General features: G+C 54.3%; 9 protein-coding genes across 9 annotated transcripts; 4 read left to right on the top strand and 5 right to left on the bottom strand.

The window, feature by feature from the left end:
• Positions 1-88: 88 nt before the first annotated feature.
• Positions 89-2,008, top strand: BBK36DRAFT_1134259 (putative GTP-binding protein). The gene is made up of 7 exons (XM_024892248.1): positions 89-127; positions 210-287; positions 338-366; positions 781-795; positions 848-872; positions 921-1,352; positions 1,411-2,008. The coding sequence occupies exons 2-7, from the start codon at positions 259-261 to the stop codon at positions 1,994-1,996; spliced, it is 1,116 nt and encodes a 371-aa protein (XP_024752889.1). The 5' UTR covers positions 89-127; positions 210-258; the 3' UTR covers positions 1,997-2,008.
• A 516-nt stretch (positions 2,009-2,524) lies between these two features.
• BBK36DRAFT_1187618 (hypothetical protein) lies at positions 2,525-3,189 on the bottom strand (the record flags this gene model as incomplete). Its single annotated transcript, XM_024896544.1, has 3 exons — positions 3,049-3,189; positions 2,884-2,970; positions 2,525-2,681 (listed from the first exon to the last, which is right to left on the bottom strand). Exons 1-3 carry the CDS (start codon positions 3,180-3,182, stop codon positions 2,525-2,527), a joined length of 378 nt encoding a protein of 125 aa, XP_024752888.1. The 5' UTR covers positions 3,183-3,189.
• Positions 3,190-4,200: 1,011 nt separating this feature from the next.
• Positions 4,201-6,009, bottom strand: BBK36DRAFT_1134258 (acyl-CoA dehydrogenase NM domain-like protein; the record flags this gene model as incomplete). The annotated part of the gene is made up of 5 exons (XM_024892247.1): positions 5,893-6,009; positions 5,801-5,855; positions 5,629-5,705; positions 4,785-5,529; positions 4,201-4,714 (listed from the first exon to the last, which is right to left on the bottom strand). The coding sequence occupies exons 2-5, from the start codon at positions 5,822-5,824 to the stop codon at positions 4,202-4,204; spliced, it is 1,359 nt and encodes a 452-aa protein (XP_024752887.1). The 5' UTR covers positions 5,825-5,855; positions 5,893-6,009.
• A 734-nt stretch (positions 6,010-6,743) lies between these two features.
• Positions 6,744-7,774, bottom strand: BBK36DRAFT_1187613 (hypothetical protein). Its single transcript, XM_024896543.1, has 7 exons — positions 7,734-7,774; positions 7,614-7,667; positions 7,439-7,534; positions 7,197-7,376; positions 7,091-7,135; positions 6,924-7,026; positions 6,744-6,869 (listed from the first exon to the last, which is right to left on the bottom strand). Exons 1-7 carry the CDS (start codon positions 7,764-7,766, stop codon positions 6,760-6,762), a joined length of 621 nt encoding a protein of 206 aa, XP_024752886.1. The 5' UTR covers positions 7,767-7,774; the 3' UTR covers positions 6,744-6,759.
• Positions 7,775-8,453: 679 nt separating this feature from the next.
• BBK36DRAFT_1111785 (hypothetical protein) lies at positions 8,454-9,704 on the top strand (the record flags this gene model as incomplete). The annotated part of the gene is made up of 3 exons (XM_024889734.1): positions 8,454-8,597; positions 8,664-9,269; positions 9,330-9,704. 3 exons carry the CDS (start codon positions 8,454-8,456, stop codon positions 9,702-9,704), a joined length of 1,125 nt encoding a protein of 374 aa, XP_024752885.1.
• Positions 9,705-9,973: 269 nt separating this feature from the next.
• BBK36DRAFT_1187603 (guanosine diphosphatase) lies at positions 9,974-11,874 on the bottom strand. Its single transcript, XM_024896542.1, has 3 exons — positions 11,534-11,874; positions 10,143-11,458; positions 9,974-10,078 (listed from the first exon to the last, which is right to left on the bottom strand). The coding sequence occupies exons 1-3, from the start codon at positions 11,813-11,815 to the stop codon at positions 10,021-10,023; spliced, it is 1,656 nt and encodes a 551-aa protein (XP_024752884.1). The 5' UTR covers positions 11,816-11,874; the 3' UTR covers positions 9,974-10,020.
• A 700-nt stretch (positions 11,875-12,574) lies between these two features.
• Positions 12,575-14,650, top strand: BBK36DRAFT_1134256 (DUF862-domain-containing protein). Its single transcript, XM_024892246.1, has 4 exons — positions 12,575-12,593; positions 12,736-13,050; positions 13,118-14,586; positions 14,633-14,650. The coding sequence occupies exons 2-3, from the start codon at positions 12,778-12,780 to the stop codon at positions 14,582-14,584; spliced, it is 1,740 nt and encodes a 579-aa protein (XP_024752883.1). The 5' UTR covers positions 12,575-12,593; positions 12,736-12,777; the 3' UTR covers positions 14,585-14,586; positions 14,633-14,650.
• Positions 14,651-15,583: 933 nt separating this feature from the next.
• On the bottom strand, positions 15,584-16,041 carry BBK36DRAFT_1110679 (hypothetical protein; the record flags this gene model as incomplete). Its single annotated transcript, XM_024889608.1, has 2 exons — positions 15,584-15,777; positions 15,885-16,041. The coding sequence occupies 2 exons, from the start codon at positions 16,039-16,041 to the stop codon at positions 15,584-15,586; spliced, it is 351 nt and encodes a 116-aa protein (XP_024752882.1).
• A 567-nt stretch (positions 16,042-16,608) lies between these two features.
• Positions 16,609-17,730, top strand: BBK36DRAFT_1137985 (cobW-domain-containing protein; the record flags this gene model as incomplete). The annotated part of the gene is made up of 1 exon (XM_024893209.1): positions 16,609-17,730. One exon carries the CDS (start codon positions 16,609-16,611, stop codon positions 17,728-17,730), a length of 1,122 nt encoding a protein of 373 aa, XP_024752881.1.
• Between the last annotated feature and the right edge of the window lie 57 nt (positions 17,731-17,787).

Here is a 17,787-nt window from a genome sequence, read left to right as displayed (position 1 = left end):
GAAAGAGGAAGGCGGTGGCGCTAGTGCGAATCCAATGCCATGGCCAAACGCCCCTCCAAACTTCTTTTGCTCCGTCTTGCGCCAGAGCCCCGCCATTCTCAAATCTCAAGGTCGACGTCGAAGCTTCACTCACCTATTCGACGGCTCAGCGATATCGAGCCTCGTCTTATCTTTGGCCTCTTACACGTTTGCTCTTCTCTCTTCTTCCTATATATACATAAAGACGGTATTGCCGTCTATAAATAACAGCGTCTCAAGATGGTGAACATTACAGAAAAGATCAAGGAGTGAGTAGACAGTCTACATTATGAGGGACGACGGCTGATGACATGTCCAGGATCGAGGAGGAGATGAGAAAAACACAGAGTAAGCAGTCTACGAAATCCTTTTCCCTTATTTGTGCCTTGTCCTCCATAGCCGCGGATGCACCACCGTGTTCCTGTATAAGTGGCTATAACCCCCTTCCGTTATATCCATGTACTTCTCTCGGTACCGGGGCCTGAGAAGCAGGAGATGGCGAGGGAACGGCAGTCGTGCGAGGGCGATGATGGACTTGGCGGGCGTTCTATTATGCATTATTTTGTCAATGCATACTTCCGATATCCAGACAATTGGCCCATCAAGTATATCGTCGCCCTCGCGACTGTCTCTCCATCACGGGCCTGCTTGATATAAGTCAGGGCACATCATTGCATCTTACGAACAAACTCATCATCTCGAGACTTCAAATTATCATCATTCACTTTGTGTCGTTTACAGCCTAGCTAACGGTGCAAACAGAAAACAAGGCCACTGGTATGTCCACGAATGATGCCTTACCTAGGAACCGAGGCTAACAGATGGTCAGAATACCATTTGGGTCTGTTGAAAGGGTAAGTCCGGACGAATAAGCCCCTTGTTACAGTCTCTAACGTAACTAGAAAGCTTGCGCGTCTCCGAGCGCAGCTGCTAGAACCAGGTCCCGGCGCTGGCGGCGGCGGCGGCTCAGGATTCGATGTGAGTAAAAGTGGTGACGCCCGAATATCCCTTGTCGGCTTTCCCTCAGTAGGAAAGTCAACGTTCCTGTCCAAAGTCACCAAGACCAAGTCCGAAGTAGCGTCGTATGCATTCACAACCCTCACGGCCATTCCCGGCGTGCTGGAATACGGCGGTGCCGAGATCCAGCTGCTCGATCTGCCGGGTATCATCGAAGGCGCTTCCGAGGGCAAGGGGCGAGGCCGACAGGTGATTTCCGCCGCCAAGACGAGCGACTTGATCCTCATGGTGCTGGACGCAACAAAACGAGCCGAGCAGAGAGCGCTGCTGGAGGCCGAGTTGGAAGCCGTCGGCATCAGGCTGAATCGCGAGCCCCCGTAAGTAAATGAGATTTCTACCAAGGTTACCATGTCTTGTCGGCTTACGATTCTTCAGAAACATCTATCTCAAGGTCAAAACGGCCGGCGGCATGAAAATCACCTTCCAATCACCGCCCAAAAGGATCGACGAGAAGATGGTCTACAACATCCTCCGCGACTACAAGATCCTCAACTGCGAGGTGCTCATCCGCGACGAAGAGGCCACCGTCGACGACCTCATCGACGTCATCATGAAGGACCACCGCAAGTACATCAAGTGCCTGTACGTCTACAACAAGATCGACAGCGTCTCGCTCGACTTCCTCGACAAGCTCGCTCGCGAAGATCACACCGTCGTCATGAGCTGCGAGCTGGACCTGGGCATCCAGGACGTCGTCGACCGGTGCTGGAAGGAGCTCAACCTCATGCGCATCTACACCAAGCGCAAGGGCGCCGACCCGGACTTTAGCGAGGCGCTGATTGTGCGCAACAACAGCACCATCGAGGATGTGTGCGACAGGATCCACCGCACGCTCAAGGACACGTTCAAGTATGCTCTCGTCTGGGGCGCCAGTGCGAGACACATTCCTCAGAGGGTGGGATTAGGGCATGTGGTTGCGGATGAGGATGTTGTGTACATTGTAACGGCGTGGAAGGCGTAGCTTGTAGTAGTAGTACCTACACAGACGAAAGAACTGCGAGAAATCATGGATGAAAGCCTTTCTTCGCTCATCATTCAAGACTTTTACTTACACAGAAACCATGATGTAACTCTCACTATTTATAGGTATATTTCAACCACGGCAAAAGTAGCAAAGACGGAGAAATATTCATATTGGCCCCTTTCCGGTATCACCTCAGTGATAAGGCATATCGGTGGTCCATTAAACCAGAAAACGCCAAAGCCTCCCTTAGAAAGAAAAAGTCCCTGCGAGATAAACCTCTCTCCCCTTTATTCCGACCGAGGTTTCTCGCTCCAACCCAGATTTCCCTACTCAGCCATTACCGAAAAGCTGATTCCCATTTCCCGAACCCCCCCAGTTCTCCCGCGAGGACTTAAGGGGGAAAAGGGTCGTTAAAGACAAAAGAAAAGAAAAAGACAGAAAGGAAAAACGCAGTCGTTATTGTTAACACACACACGGAAGAAAGGACAATGAGTCCCCCGCCCAGTAAGAAAAGAAAAGAGAAAATCAGCGAAGCCGCGACTTCAGGATAGGCTCGTTCGTGGTGGTACTTCTAGCACCGAGCGGATTCTCGCCTGGAGCAGCGGCCGCCCTGACGCCAAAGACATTCTCGCCTTGGAGTTTCTTAGTGCTCGCCTGGGCGAAGAGTGACTTTGGCTTGGCCCTGGAGAGAGAAAAACAACGAACACAAACTGGTTAGTCTTTCTCTATTCGTCTTCCAATTGGGGGGGCTCTTGGTTGTCTCTGGGCAAATATAATGATCATGATCGAAGGGGGAGAGGGGTTTCGGGTGGTTCTTCTTGGTTTGCAGGTAGAGTGTAACTATTGGAGATTGTAGTATCAGGTTGCAAGGGCAGAAAACGTACTTGGTGACCTGCTTGTTGCGCAGCGCCGAGAGCTTCGCCGTACAGGGACTCATGATTGTGTCAGAGGGCGAGATGTATTGCTTGGTACTAAGTCAAAATACAGTCAGTTTGGGAGCACAGCAGCATTAAAAGTCGTAAAGCAAAGGACAGGGTTTCCAAACGTACGGCTCTTGGGCAATCCTGGATTGAAACACCTGGCGATGGTACTCCATGGTCTTGACGCCCTTAGCGAGAGGAGCCTGGCCATCGGCAAGAGCGGCGTTGACGTCTCTGTCGCCGAGGATCCTGGTGCCGGACATGTTTGGTTGCTCTAATGTGTGTTGTCTTCGTTTGGGGGGTGTCTTGTTCGTGTGGAGGGAGTTCGTGTCGCTTGTTGAGGAGGCCTGGTATCAGGGTTCGTGTGTTGTGCGTCAAGAGTTCAATGTTGGCGGCAGAATCAACAAGAAGTCAAGGTTGTCGTAACCGTGAAAAGGGTGGAAAGAAAACCAAAGAAGGTGGAAGGGCAACCGTCGGTTTTGTAAAGGTCCGCAATAAACACACTAAAAAGAAAGGTCGACAAAGGTCAAGTTCCAGCACACCTTTTTTATCAGGTACCAAAAGAATTGGGCAGAAAAGAAAAACAAAGGAGAGAGAGAGAGAGAGAGAAGAATGACGTTCACGCTTCCCGGAGCTTTCAATTCACACACGCAAGCTCGTTGTCGGAGAATGAAGGAAAAGAAAAAGTGGAAAGTAAACGAATGACGGACGTTGGCTAGGCAACGGTGACCTTCTTTTTTGCCACTTACACACACAACGTAACCCCTGCATCTTTTTTGTTGGCTTCGGTCTTTGGTATGCATGAAATATGTGTGGAGTCACGGCAACGGCATTTTGTGGTCGAATCAGCGAGGGGGTTGAGGATTCTCTTGGCCTTGTTTGGATTGGATTTACCTTGGACTGGGTTGGTATCCTGTTATGAAAAGGGGAAACCAATGCTCAAGTTCTGGGGCTGATGAAGAATTGGATCACTGAGTCAAGGGCGTGGCATTAGGGAGCTGCCTACCTATGAAGTCTTGACCGACGGTGTGTAGCAGATTGGTTGGCTGCTTGGCTGCGTCCTGCTGAAGGAAAAGGATGAAGACAAAGAAAAGAGCTAACAAAAGTGCAACTGTCGTACCTCAAATACAAGGTATAGGCGCATTGAAGTCGTCATTCAACTCGTCTAGAACAAGTCTTCATATCCTATCCGCTATTTGCAACATCATCTCAAGATCAATCCAATTGCTGTATCTTACAAAACCCATGACAAGTCAGAACAAACCAAATGCGGATATCATCACTACAACTTGGCGCTGTGCTTAATCTTGGTGCCGGGCTCGGCAAGCTCAGTGCCGTATCGCTTCAGCAGCTCCTGCGTCTTGGCCTTCTGCCACTGAATCTTGGCCGCCGTCTCCTTGCCGCGCTTATTCTCGTTGCGGCCCATCTGCTGCAGATGCACCTCGTCGGGACCGTCAGCCAGGCGAAGCGTCCGGATGCCCGCCCACGTGTTGGCCAGGGGCGTCTCCTGAGAGACACCGGCGCCGCCAAACGCCTGGACGGCGCGGTCGATGACGGTCAGCGCAGTCTGGGGAATCAGCACCTTGGCCTCGGCAATCTCCTTGAGCGCCTTCTTGGGGCCCTCCTCGTCCATCCTGACGGCCGCGTTGAGCACAATGAGACGTGCTGCGTCAATCTCAATGCGCGACTTGGCGATCCATTCGAGGATGACACCGTGCTCGCGAAGGAGCTTGCCAAAGGGCTTCTTGCTCTCGTCGTTGACGCGCATGAGCATCCAGTCGAGGGCTTGCTCGGCCTGGAAAGAACATTAGTGGAAAGGAACAATCGAGATGTGAATGATATGGATGTAATAGCAGCAAACTTACAGCGCCAATGCACCGCATAGCGTGGTGGATGCGCCCCGGCCCCAGCCGGCCCTGGATGATCTCGAATCCCCTGCCCTCGCCCAGCACCATATTCTTGGCCGGAACGCGCACGTTGTTGAAGGTGATGTGGCCGTGGCCGTGGGGGGCGTCGTCGTAACCGTACACCTTGAGCATCCTCTTGATGGTGATGCCAGGCAGGCCAGCGGGGACCAGGATGACTGACTGCTGCTTGTACGGATCGGCGTTGTTGGGGTCCGACTTGCCCATGACAATGTACAGCTTGCATCGGGGGTCGCCCGCGCCGCTGGACCACCACTTGGAGCCATTGAGGACGTACTCGTCGCCGTCCCGCGTGAGCTGGAGCTGGATGTTGGTGGCATCCGACGACGCGACCTCGGGCTCCGTCATCAGAAAGGCCGAGCGGATCTTGCCCTCCAGCAGGGGCTTGAGCCACTCCTCCTTCTGCGCCGCGTTGCCGTACTTGGCCACGACCTCCATGTTGCCCGTGTCGGGCGCGGAGCAGTTGCACGCCTCCGATGCGCTGCGGGAGCGGCCCAGCCACTCCGCCATGAGGGCGTACTCGACGTTGGTCCAGCCGGGCGACTCGGCGTAGAAGCCCTTGGGCAGGAACATGTTCCACAGGCCCAGCTTGCGCGCCTTGTCCTTGAGCTCCTCGATGATGGACGGGTGGGTTTCCCACCGGTTATCGCCCTCGCCTATCTGGGCTTCCAGCACGGGATCGGCGCTGGAGGTCACTGTTAGCTGCGGGAGCGCGGGAGATGCGTTCGTTCAACGTCGTCGAATGTCCGTCCGGAGAAAGATGCGGGACATGGTCAGGGCTCACGGAATGCATTCTTCCTCGACAAACTTGGCCACGACGTCAATCTTTTGTCGCGCCGCCTCGCTGACGTGCTTGGAGACCTGCAATCAATCGGTCAAACTGTCAGCCTCGATTCTATCGCAATGTAGTCGTCCAGGAAGCGCCAATCAATTCGGCAAGATCCGTGATAGCTTACAATGGATGGAATTCGAGCCGACATGGTGACGAAAGTCGGGCTGTGTCAGGTAAACCAGAAAGAGAAAGAAAGGGTGGCAATGAACGGATATATGGACGGAGTTGGAGAGCCTCTCCGCAAATGCTGAAACTGCAAGACCATCGAGAAAGTGCTGCAATGGTGTGATATTTATCTGACGGCTGTGCCGAGGCGGAGAGTCGACCTGTCGGGCCACGATTCGGCGGAGAGAGTCTGGGGTAAGTGACAAGCCGAGGTGCAGAGTGGGGGCGGTTCACCGACCCTGATAGGTGCTGGGAGCGCTGTAGCTGCGGTGAGTTATAGCGGCCCCGGCGCGATTGGCTGCTATTACAGCGGACCAGGCCTCTGTATCGGAGTGGAAGAGAGAACATGAATCCACTTTGATGGAATCAATCCATCAGTTGCGATCAGGCATCATGAATGGTGCACCGGTCAAAAAGACGAACGCAACGTCCTATTGATGCAAGATATATAACAAGCCCATAGCGTGGAATCGCTTCCAGCTACGCATAGAATCTATAGCCCCATAATCCCATGACAACTTGAAGTAAGAGAGGTATGAGATGACCGTATCGAATGCTCTCCTCTCCCCCCTCTCTTCTCTGCTGCAGCCACCAACTCGGAGCCGAGGCTATAGCTGATGCCATTGCCATTACACCCCCATCTTCGACAATCCCAATGGTCCCCAATCCCCCAATCAAGAAAATAAGGAAAAGCAAAATCAACCCAGACACAGAGAGAGCAAAGAAAGGTTAAAGAAACAAGGAAAAAAAGACCAAGAAAGATTACTATCCGCGCAAAACACCAACATGGCTTCGTTCCTCCATACTTCGCTTCCAGACAAGAAATTATATGGAGTCCATGACCGGGTATGTTGTCTCTGGTTATTCACGCTCAATCTCTGACGTATTCATCCAATTATCATGTCGCCCTCTTCTCGTTTAGCAAGCACATCCGTCACGATCGTTGTCGATGTGGATGTTGATCGGGTCGTCAAAGTCGCCGCTGTATTCCTCGGACTCTTCTTGAGCCAAAGCATTTCGAGCAATAACTGCAGGCTGTTAGCATATAAAATTAGCCATATCGCAAGTCGGGCTTATCGTACCCTCAAATGCTTGGTCAATGTTGATGGCCTCCTTTGCACTCGTCTCAAAGTATGGGATGTCGCCTTTGGATTGGCAGAATGTCATGGCTCGCTTGGTCGAAATCTGCGCGCCTGCTGCGTCAGCCATCTGCATTCATGAGATTCGGGGCATGAATGTCAGCTATTACCACTCGCTTGCTCTCCTCCACATCAATCTTGTTTCCAAGAACAACCTGTAGACAGAAATCAGCCAAAGCGTCCGACCTGCAGCGCTGCCGCAACAGCCACACTTACAAAAGGGAAATTCGGGGGGTCTCTCGGCGAAGCCTGGATCAGGAACTCATCTCGCCAGCTGTCCAGGGCCTCGAAACTCTTGGAGTTGTTGACGTCGTACACTAGAACGCAGCAGTCTGCTCCTCTGTAGAATGCGACGCCCAGCGACTGGAACCGCTCCTGTCCGGCGGTGTCCCAAAGCTGCCCAGAGCATCAGTAACCGTTGCCCTTCCAACCTAGCTTTGCCCGCAAACGCCTCATACCTGCATGGTGACCTGTCGGTCGTCCACCAAAACCTCTCGCGTTAGGAAGTCGGCGCCGATGGTCGCCTTGTAGCTTGCGCTGAACTTTTTGTTGACCTAGAAAAGGGGCAAAAGTTCACCTCGTCGGTCAGTCGCCGCAGGCCTTGGTGATGGATGGGAGTCGCAGTAGCCATACATATTGGTTCATCAAGCTCGTCTTGCCTACACCGCTATCTCCAAGGATGATGACCTATCGAGATGAGCATCTTTAGCATCGTAGCTACGCAGCGCGGCGCCGGTGGTCGGGCGTCTGTACCTTGAGAAGGACCTTCTTGTTGCGCGAAGACATCGTGACTTGTCGTCGTTACGCTCGCCGCTCGAATGACGTGATGGAGACGATACAAAGCAAAGTCACAGCGAGCGAAGTCGGCCTCGTTCGGATGCTGTTACCCGCAGAGATGGAACAAAAGATGTCAAAAAAAAGAGCCTCCGCCTTCTTCGCAGAGAACAGAAGAGCTCAGGGTCGCAGACGTCACGAGACTTGGTCGGTGTTTGATGGAGTGGTGAGGCTTCAATGACGAGGCTGGCTAAGGTCGGGAATTGTTGATGGCGGGCAGCGATTGCCTTCTAGCGCCCACCCAACGGTACCTATTTGTAGGTACCTATCCCGGCCCACTCTGATATCGGTGTCGTAATAGCGCGATAAGCCGCTGGGGGATTAGCGCTTGGCTGCATGTGGCATAGCTTCATGCAGAACTGTAGCCTCCGCATGAGCAGCCCGTAACTCGATCATTTGTGAGTCTGCACGTGATAAAGTACCTCGTAGCGAAACCATGCTGCCGAGATACTTCCAAACGTTAAGCTGTACGAGTAAGGTATGTCATCTCATATCGCTTCCAGGTTGCTTCAAGGCTGTAAGGGAACGAAACCATGCCCTTCCATCTTCAACGTCAGCAGTAGACCAGCGCTTCCACATACTGCAAACTCCGTCTGTTGACCGCCCTGATGGCCCTGGCGAGCTCACCGGCGCTTTGCCATGGCGGATGATGACTTGCTGGAAAAGGTTCACAGCCTGAGCGACCTAGAGCTGGCCATCCTGCTGTGCCTCGTCAATCGGGAGCATGTCTTGATTAGCACTCCGCCAGCCGCCGTTGACGACTTGGTGCAGGAGCTCCAGCTGGTATGTAACAATTCCTCGTCGTCCCCTCTCTTCATTTCTTGGCCTCACAGGGAATACCTCGCGCAGATAGCAAGCAAGACATTCAACCTGCAATCCGTCGTCGTAAACTGCCACCCATCCACCACGCTCGAAGACTTCGCCTGCGCTCTCCTCCTCCAACCTCAGCACCCTTCTCTCCCCATCGCGAAGAGGACCTCCCGCTCCGTCTCGCCTTTTGCCCGAGCAGACTCGTACTTTGCGCTCGGCTCGCAGCCGAACAACCAACACCGATCCTCCACACCGCTCAGCCCCCGTACCACGACTCCTTTCTCGACCTCTCCCCAGATCGCCCACTTCGTCATCGCAAAGAACCTCGATCGCGCCCCGAGGGTCGTCCAGATTCAAGCGCTTGAGCTGCTGCGCACGCGGCGCATCTTCACGCGCACTTCCGTCCAGGCTGCGCCGAAGCAGTTTGTCTTTGTGCCCGTCCTGGGGGCTGCGAGCGGGGGTGAGGCGCACGTCACGGCGCATCTGAACGACTTCTTTTCAGTGGCGCATTGGCATAACCCGGATGATGGGTATGTCAACCTCGACGAGGTCGAAGGTCGCTCTGATGCCGGAGATGAGACGGCGTCTACGGAAAGCGTGGTGAAGAAGGATACAACGCCGTCAATAGCTCTAGTATCAGACATTGTAAGCTCGTTACTCCATGCCCCTGAGTTTCGGCAGAGTATGCTGACAAGCACCTCCAAGGAAATCAGCCACCTCGCAAAACTCAGTCAGGAGGTCCAGATCGATGTCGACATCCTGCGATACCAGATGAACATCGTCTCGTTCCTACGAATGCACCGAGCCGTCGCAGGCGGCATCTCCCCCGCGGCGACCAAGCATCTGCACCAGCTCGTCAAGAGCCTCGCCCCCCTGCACAAGCTCGACTTCGTGACCCCTGCCCTCGTCGGGCTGGCCGTGAGGAAGGTCTACCTCCACCGGATACGCATCACCGAGCCTGAAAAGGAGAGGAGCATGCAATGGGGTAGCCAGCTCGAGGCTGTGGAAGCTCTGCTCGAAGATGTAGGCCCCGAAGAGGTGATTGAGGAGGTTTTGGAAATGGTCACCGCGCCTCTCTGATATCATTCCTTCTATAAGCTCTATGCTGCTGTTTCATTTTCGCTCCGAGCCAAAGCTTGTCGCCTAATACAAAAAGACAAGCCCCTTAATATCCCATGTGAGGGACAAGATAATAATTAGAAGAATCCCGCATATCAGTTGCAATTCAACCCCGTCTAACATATATCATACGCAATCCTCATGACCCGTCCAAATGCCATACAAGACATATGCTTTGCGATGTTTCAGAAATCTATCGATTCTCGCATATTACAGTTTAAAGTGTCATGAGCCCCTATAATTCATAAAAACGACTGGGTGCTGTCAAAAAGGCTCTCTATGAAACCTCCTTGATCTTGCACGACCAGCCCGAGCCAGGAGCCAAAAGGGGCAAACTGGAAGAAAACAATGTTAGCGGTGTAAACATGACAGAATGAAAAGAATGGTATGTGTCCTTACCTAGCTCCGAGGCACCAGCCCAGCTCGTTGCCCTTAATCTTCTTTGCAATCTTGACCTCGCGGTCCATGGGCATCTCATAACCGGTGTGCAGCAGAGCCAACATAAAGTTCAAGTCCAAGCAGTGCTCGGGCCGGTCCTCGAGCTCCTCCAAAGCACCAGGGACGCTGGAGAAGACGTCCCAGGCCTCCTTGCCGGCGCACACCTTCTGGGTGAGGTCGTGCATCTCACGGAGGGTGAAGGAGTCGGGCATGCCGAGGGGCTTGGTGCGGTCGTAAAAGTACGAGAAGATGTAGACGTCCTCCTTGGCAAACGTCTTGGACAGGGCCGGCTGGTGGACGCCGTTGAAGGAGCAAGGGGCGAGGGCGCACTCGGCGTCCTTCTTCAGGATCTTCTCGGCGAGGTTCCGGCACTGAGCGGGGGAGGGCTGGGAAGGGCCGGTGAAGTTGAAGCTGCGGGCCTCGCCGCCGTTGACCTCGACGTCGATCTGCTTGGTGGTGCCCGGGGCGATGCAGGGGTGCACAATGGGCGCGTTCATCCAGGTCTGGTCGTCTCCCTTGGCCTTGGCCAGTTCGTCAACCAGGGCAGAGTGGAGGGCCTTGCGAGCGGACATCAAGCCGTAGCCAAGGTGAGAGTGCTGGTACAGGTCGAACTTGTGGCCGCCAAAGTCGAGCTCATACTTGTGATCGCCGGGAGCCAGCTTCTCGGGCATGCCTCCGTCCGCAGCTCCCTTGAAGGTCGGCTCGAAGACAATCTGGGTTGAGCCGCCACCGAGGTCGAAGACGGCCGCCGTCTCGCTCTTGTCGGGGCCGCCAATCTTGCCGAGGAGGTAGTTGGTGGTGATCCAAGCATACACACCCTCGTCCGAGCCGTCCATGATGGCAACGCCGTTCTGCTCCGCAGATACGACCGGGAAGGGGTAGTCGTTCTCCAGGTGGCTTCGGACCTCGGCCAGAATGGCGTCGGCCAGCTCCTTTCCGATCAATCGCAGGCCGGCAGTGGCCTTGACGGCAACGGGAGAGCATTTCTTGAGCGCATCGGGGACGTGTTCCATAGCAACAGCCATCAACGGGTCGAGGCTCTTGGCCGCGGCCACGGGATCGTTCTTGAAGGCGCTCAGGCCGCCGACGGACTTCTCAGTCATCTTGAACTCCTCCTTCTCCAGCTCGGGAATGGGACCGCAGTTGTTGAATTTGTAGACGTGAATTCGCGAGCCCGTGCTGCCGGCATCGATCATCAGGACATACTGGACAATGGGCTTGTCCTTGGAGTACGACTTGGAGCACTTGTCGGTGCCGTATGAAGAGTCCGAGGGAGCCTGGCCGCTGTTGGGGGCGCCGTTGCCAGCAGCGGCAGCACCGTGATTGGCAGGAGGAGAGTTGGGAGCAGGGACGTTGTCGGCGGGGGATTGGATCTCGGAGGCTTCGCCCAGAGGGCTCTTGTTGTAGACCTCGACGCCGGTGGGCGACAGCCAGTAGAACAGGCACATGAGGATCAGGACCAGCGCGCCGGTCTTGAGCCACCGCGACTTTTGCGCCTGCGACAGCATGGTGTCTTTCATTCTGGCGAGGAGGCCCTTGCTCCGCTGGCTGGGCAGGTATCGATCTGTCTTTTCGTGAGGGTCGTGGGCAACGTGCTTGGTCTTGGTGGGCAGCGACACGGAAGTTCTCCTCATCAGGCCGCGGGGCGATCAATGAGAGACGCCGCAACGCATGAACGAGAGGCGAGCAGATGTTAAAAGAAAAGCAACCGAAAGGAAGGACGGGAATGAATGAAGAAAACAAGTTGGATTGTGGGACGCGAGGCGGCACGCAGTTACATTGATTCTCAGGCGAACGGACATGGGCCAAAGGCGTGGAAGCGAATCTGGAGGGGGAAAAAGGAGTCAAAGCAAATCGCCTCTGGGGGTGTGGAGGGACCGCGCAAGGCACGCAGGTACCGACTGGCACTGGTTTGTATGTGGAGGTACTTTGCCCATCCACTGCCAGGTGGCCACCTTGGGTGGATTAGCCGAAGCGGCGCGATAGACGATGGGCGGCTTCGGCGAATCAGCGAACCGCCACAGTTTGCCATCCAATCCATTCCAGGCCCCCTGAAATCCGCCCCTGGATGATGCGTCAGTGGGCCGCTTTTAGTGACGATGCGATTTTTTAGCAGATGGACGCTGCAGGGTAGGCAAGTAGATGAGTGGTTGAGTTGTTGCCCAAGTGGCAGGATGAGGACATGATGGGATTGAAGAGGACACAAGAGGACATCTCGAATAAACATTGATGAGAAATAGATCAAGTACTTGATGAAGCTACTGTAAGCTCTCTTGACATTTCTATCACCGTTGACGCAGCATCTTTCCACGCGCTTCTGCTTGAGGCGGCGGAGTTTATACCCCGAATCCCGACTCTTGGGCCGTTGCTGAAGCCTCATCGATGCGTAACCCATTTGCTGCCTTGACGTGCAATAGATAGCTAGGTAGACAGAACAACTCAAACCTTCTCTCATACCTAGTACTTGATCATTTTCTACAAAAATACGCATACCTCGAGTCGGAGAAATTCGGTCAAGACGCTTCAGCCGCGAATCCCAATTGCATCTAGAGCCTCATTGACGTCACAAGCCGCCCTCTCATCAAGCCGGACAGACATGGACGTCCATCTCCTTGTATACGACCTCTCCCGCGGCTTGGCCCGCCAAATGTCCATGGGCCTTCTTGGGTTCCAGCTCGACGCCATCTATCACACCTCCATCGAGCTCCAGGGCCGCGAGTATGTCTACGACGGCGGCATCATCTCCATCGTGCCAGGCACTTCACATCTGGGCCAGCCCATGGAGAGGCTCTATCTCGGCAAGACGAACCTCCCCATGGACGTGATTGAAGACTATCTGGAGTCAATACGGTCTATCTTTACGATAGAGGTATGATGGCGTAGCTGCCAATTCTTCCTCTCACACGGAATAGGCCATGACTGACTCCAACAAATAGGCATATGACTTGTTCCGCCACAACTGCAACAACTTCACCGATGCATTCTCCAACTTTCTCCTCGGCAAGGGCATCCCGAGCCACATCTCACAGATGCCACAGGCAGTCCTCGACTCGCCGTTTGGACGCATGCTGATGCCGCAGCTCACCCAAGGCGTCAACGCCAGCAGGCAAAACGGCTCCATCCTGGGGCTGCAGCAGAGTGCTCAGCCAACCGCACCCGGCAGGGTGGCCTCGTCGGTCAAGAATGTGACCAGTCAATCGGAACTGACAGCTCTTCTGGATCAAGCAAAGGGGTCCTGCGCAGTCGTCTACTTTACCTCGGCCACTTGCGCTCCGTGCAAGATGCTCTATCCCTTGTACGACGAACTAGCCGATGAGTTTGCCGGCAAGGCCATCTTTATCAAAATTGACATTGCGCAACCGCAGGCTAGCTTGGTCGCCAGTCAGTATTCGATCAGTGCAACTCCCACGTTCATCACTTTCCTCAAGGGGCAGCAAGAGAACAGATGGTCTGGCGCTGACCAGGCTGCTCTGCGGGGGAATGTCCAGCTGCTGGTACAGATGGCACATGTTCGCCATCCCCATGAGAAGCTCCGTCTCCCCACGTTTGCCAATCCTAATACGAAGCCTGTGTTGTTTACCAAGGTACCACCGATATCGAAGCTGGTAGCCAAGATGGGGGATGAGATGGCCAGCAAGCCCGAAGTTCAGCAGCTGAAGCGATTTGTTGAGGACCGTGCCAAGGGTGAAGCTCTGGATGCGGTGCTGCCAAACATGGGGCACATGGCCGCTTTCCTCCAGGAGTCAATCGAAAAGCTGCCCGTTGAACTCAAGTTTGCTATTGTTGATCTTTTGCGTTGTGCTCTTCTCGACCCCCGAGTCAGCGGGTATTTTGCCGAAGAGACGGCGCACAAGACGGTTGTGACCATTCTCGATGCCGTCAACAAGCAGGACCAGTGCCCATACGCGTTACGCCTTGTGACGTTGCAGATGGCATGCAATCTCTTCTCCACTCCCTTGTTCCCGGACGAGATCTTGCGGAACGAACGTCTTCGGGGACCGATTACGGCGCTTATATCAAGCAGTTTCCTCGACGACAGCCATAGCAACACTCGCGTGGCGGCGTCCTCCCTCCTGTTCAACATAGCTCTGGCAGACCGCAAACCAAAGCTCGGCGAGGCTGGATCGAGATTACCCGACGAGCACCTCATCGAGCTCGCAGCATCCGTGGTAGAGGCAATCGCCCAGGAAGAGACGTCGGCGGAAGCTCTTCAGGGCATGCTATCGGCACTGGGCCACCTGGTCTACTATACGCCTCTGGACGGAGAGCTTGCCGACCTCCTCCGGGCTCTGGATGCCGAGGGAACGGTGTTGGCGAAGAAGAAGGCCTTTCCCAACGAGGCGCTGATTGCGGAAGTGGGAGGCGAGCTGCTTGGAAAGGGCCTCAAGGCGGAGTCGGCGTGATGGGCAGTCTGGCGTTTTTGACGATGACACGATGGCGCTTTTTATAACACTGATCACCTATACTTATAGACCGTACATTCACATAATAATACACCCTCACGACATCTGTGCTCATACACCCTCATCGTGATGCCTCGTCTATCATTTTTGCCCTGGAATATCGGGTTTATTGTAGTATGTACATCTGAGCATGCCGTGGGACCTTAGAAAAAGATACTTTGGTACCTTATCTGTCAATCTCTGCAAAACATCCAGCTGAGTCATCAACTTGCATCCAAAGCCCCACCCTCACACAAGCCCTTTAAAACCACAACCGCCGGCTAAACTTTTTTGAAATTTTTCTTCTTTTCCTTTTTCTTTATCAAAAAGCCAACTGAGCTGCCACGACCCTCACCCAGCTAACCCACGGTGTTGCGTTGCCTTTCCCCTCGTGGGAAACGCTCAGAAGAGTAAAACCCTTGGATATAGGAAGTCTGCCGCTACGTTTCTCCCATGAACGCTTTTCAGTGGGCGGTAGACGCCAAGAAGGGGGGACATGTCAGCTTCTTACCAGAAGCTTGATGTTCTGTTTTGATCTGCTGGAAATTTCCGTGCGTCATGCAACGAACTTTGCTGCTGTAGAGCTCATGTGCGGCTGAATTGGCTTTGTAGAGAGGCCATTGCAGAGTTTCAGCTGCACAGACCCTTGTTGAGGCCATGTAAAATCCTCGGGTATTGCTCGTGAAGCTGGTAGAATTGCTGCCTCGCTTCTGTAATATCTTGAGATCTACCTATGGAGAGACTTGACAGTGATTTTCGAAAATACCGTCACAGAATCTCTGGTAGCACAAAGCCATCATCATCAACGACGCACAAAAGTCTCGAAAAAGCTTGTAAAAGCCTGTGATTACAGGCAAGTTATATTAAAGCAAGCTAAAAAGTCAAGTCGTGATGACGGCTATTGATACAAGAGAAACTTTCTGCTGAAACGAGGGGCATGGACATCTGCGAACGAAGCCTTCACGTCCTGGAAGAGCTCACAATCTCGGGCTCGTTGCTCCGATGCTGCTCCCTCACGAATTCCTCAATCTGGGTGTCGTGCTCCGGCCGACGAGGAGGAAGCCCGGGCTCTGGTTTCTGATGCTCCACCTTGTCGTCGTCTGTATGATGTGCGCCGCCGATGATGGGGACGGAGGCTGGGATGGCCTGGGCGACTGTCGCGTGTGTTAGCATCAGACGAAGAAGCATGTGAACCAAACAGAAGAGTAACCACAATTCATGTGAAATTACAACTCTTCTCTTCTGGATAAGAAACACTCACTCTTGTCAACGACAGCCTTGATAGTCGGCTGCTCTCCGCTCTCGCTCTCGTGCTGATGAGTCCGGCTCTCAACTGCCTCTTGATCGAGCTGCTCCTTGAACGTCGGCGACGGTGTCGACTCCGCGCCGTCTTGGTGATCTTTCTTGGACGACTGCATGCTGATGAACAGGTAACCAATCTGGTCTTGACAGTTATAAAGCACAACAGGTGCGTACGCGTATATGCCAGAAGAATGCAATATGGACTTGTAGCTTTGTCTGCTTGGGGGATTCTTTATAGTATCCATGTCACGGCTGGACAGCCGAACTTGCAGCGAAATTGTGACGTCAAGGCTGAGACTCAGTGTGAGGATCTGGTCGCCCGATCGGCAGCAAACTTGGCATTGTTACAGCGGCCTTGGCCTGCTGTCGAGCCTGGAATTATAGCGTCTGGAGGGCTGAGGCTGAGGCGCTGCTAGTGAGGATTGGCGGGGCCTTGGCGCTTTGGACTTGTGTTGGCGGTTGAACGTTCGCTGCTGATAAGATAAGCAGATCGTCTCGAGTATTCTAAACCCGCGATATTCTGCTCATGACATGCATAGAATGAGTGTGGTATAAGTGGTGTTTGCTCGTGCTCTTGCTTTGCTCTATTTCCAATAATTTCTCTACTTCTTACTCTTCTGGTTCATTCTTTCATTCTTTGACCCTATAGACACGGAGACTAAGCCAAAGGGCTTCTGCCAACAATGGCTCCGATTCCCATCACCATCGTCACAGGCTTCCTGGGCTCAGGCAAGACGACGCTCATCCTCAACCTCATCCCGCAGCTCCGCGCCCAGAACCCCTCCTACAAGCTCGCCCTGCTCAAGAACGAATTCGGCGACCTCGCGGTAGACTCCCAGCTGGCCTCGAGCTCGGCCATCTCCGGCGTCCAGGAGCTGCTCAACGGCTGCATCTGCTGCAACCTCGTGGGCCAGCTCGGCCCCGCGCTCGCCGAGCTCGAGAGCACCGTCGCGCCGGATCGCATCATCATCGAGACGAGCGGGTCCGCGTTCCCGGCGACGCTCGCCCTCGAGGTGAATCGGATCGCCAGGGACACGGGCAAGTACGTCCTCGACGGAGTCATCAGCGTGATTGACGTGGAGAACTGGAAGGGATACGAGGACACGAGCTACACGGCCAAGATCCAGGCGCGGTACACGGATCTCATTGTGTTCAACAAGTGGGAGACTGCGGGCGAGGACCGGTACGAGTATTGTCTGGATAGAGTGGGCGACTTGGATGTGGATGTGGCCCGAGTCAAGAGCGACAGGGGGCGGGTTGATATGGGCTTGGTATTTGGCATTGATGGGGGCCTGGCCAGGCAGTTGACGGAGGTGGACGTCGACGGAGAGCACAGTCATGATCGTCAAACGAATGGCGATGCCCATAAGCACGACCATGGCCACAGTCACCAGAGCGAGGTGGAGGTGCTCTCAGTCGAGCTCAAAGCCAGCAGCGGCGCCGCCGCCGTCTCAACAGCCAAGCTGCTCAATTTCCTCCGGTCGGCCCCCAAGGACGAAGCCTACCGCATCAAGGCCGTCCTCACGCTGTCAGACACGCCCAAGAACTCGGATCCAGACGTGCCGCAACCCGAGGCCAGTCCCCGGGGCCGGTACATCTTGAACTGGGCTTTCGGACGATGGACGTTTACCCCGTTGGCCGAGAGCGCGGAGGAGCATTCTTCGAGCAGCGGCGTAGTATTACGATTGACGATGATTTTGGGACGGTACGAGAGCAATAAGTGGAAGAAGAAGCTAGAGGCTGGCGGGTTGCTAGAGTTAGAAGGCGGGGATAAAGGGGAGTTGGTTGTGAAGCGGATTTTGTAGATGGCGTTGATATAGACGATTGAGAATGATGGGGCAGTACGATGAGCACATAGACTA

The sequence above is a fragment of the Trichoderma citrinoviride genome, assembly GCF_003025115.1.
Source record: "Trichoderma citrinoviride strain TUCIM 6016 unplaced genomic scaffold BBK36scaffold_2, whole genome shotgun sequence".
Classification (NCBI taxonomy): domain Eukaryota; kingdom Fungi; phylum Ascomycota; class Sordariomycetes; order Hypocreales; family Hypocreaceae; genus Trichoderma; species Trichoderma citrinoviride.
This window is presented reverse-complemented; position numbering and strand designations above follow the sequence as displayed.

Bases quoted from the DNA above. Each gene is read 5' to 3' on its own strand.
- BBK36DRAFT_1134256 (XM_024892246.1), top strand. From the start codon at position 12,778: ATGGACGTCCATCTCCTTGTATACGACCTCTCCCGCGGCTTGGCCCGC. The intron at 13,051-13,117 runs GTATGATGGCGT...TCCAACAAATAG, and splicing joins GGTCTATCTTTACGATAGAG to GCATATGACTTGTTCCGCCA.
- BBK36DRAFT_1134259 (XM_024892248.1), top strand. From the start codon at position 259: ATGGTGAACATTACAGAAAAGATCAAGGA. The intron at 288-337 runs GTGAGTAGACAG...TGACATGTCCAG, and splicing joins ATTACAGAAAAGATCAAGGA to GATCGAGGAGGAGATGAGAA. The intron at 873-920 runs GTAAGTCCGGAC...TAACGTAACTAG, and splicing joins CATTTGGGTCTGTTGAAAGG to AAAGCTTGCGCGTCTCCGAG.
- BBK36DRAFT_1187613 (XM_024896543.1), bottom strand. From the start codon at position 7,766: ATGTCTTCGCGCAACAAGAAGGTCCTTCTCAAG. The intron at 7,535-7,613 runs GTATGGCTACTG...CCCCTTTTCTAG, and splicing joins CGAGCTTGATGAACCAATAT to GTCAACAAAAAGTTCAGCGC. The intron at 7,027-7,090 runs GTAATAGCTGAC...GCAGGCGCGCAG, and splicing joins TGGAGGAGAGCAAGCGAGTG to ATTTCGACCAAGCGAGCCAT.
- BBK36DRAFT_1187603 (XM_024896542.1), bottom strand. From the start codon at position 11,815: ATGAGGAGAACTTCCGTGTCGCTGCCCACCAAGACCAAGCACGTTGCC. The intron at 11,459-11,533 runs GTCCCTGCTCCC...AACAGCGGCCAG, and splicing joins TCCAATCCCCCGCCGACAAC to GCTCCCTCGGACTCTTCATA. The intron at 10,079-10,142 runs GTAAGGACACAT...GTTTTCTTCCAG, and splicing joins GGCTGGTGCCTCGGAGCTAG to TTTGCCCCTTTTGGCTCCTG.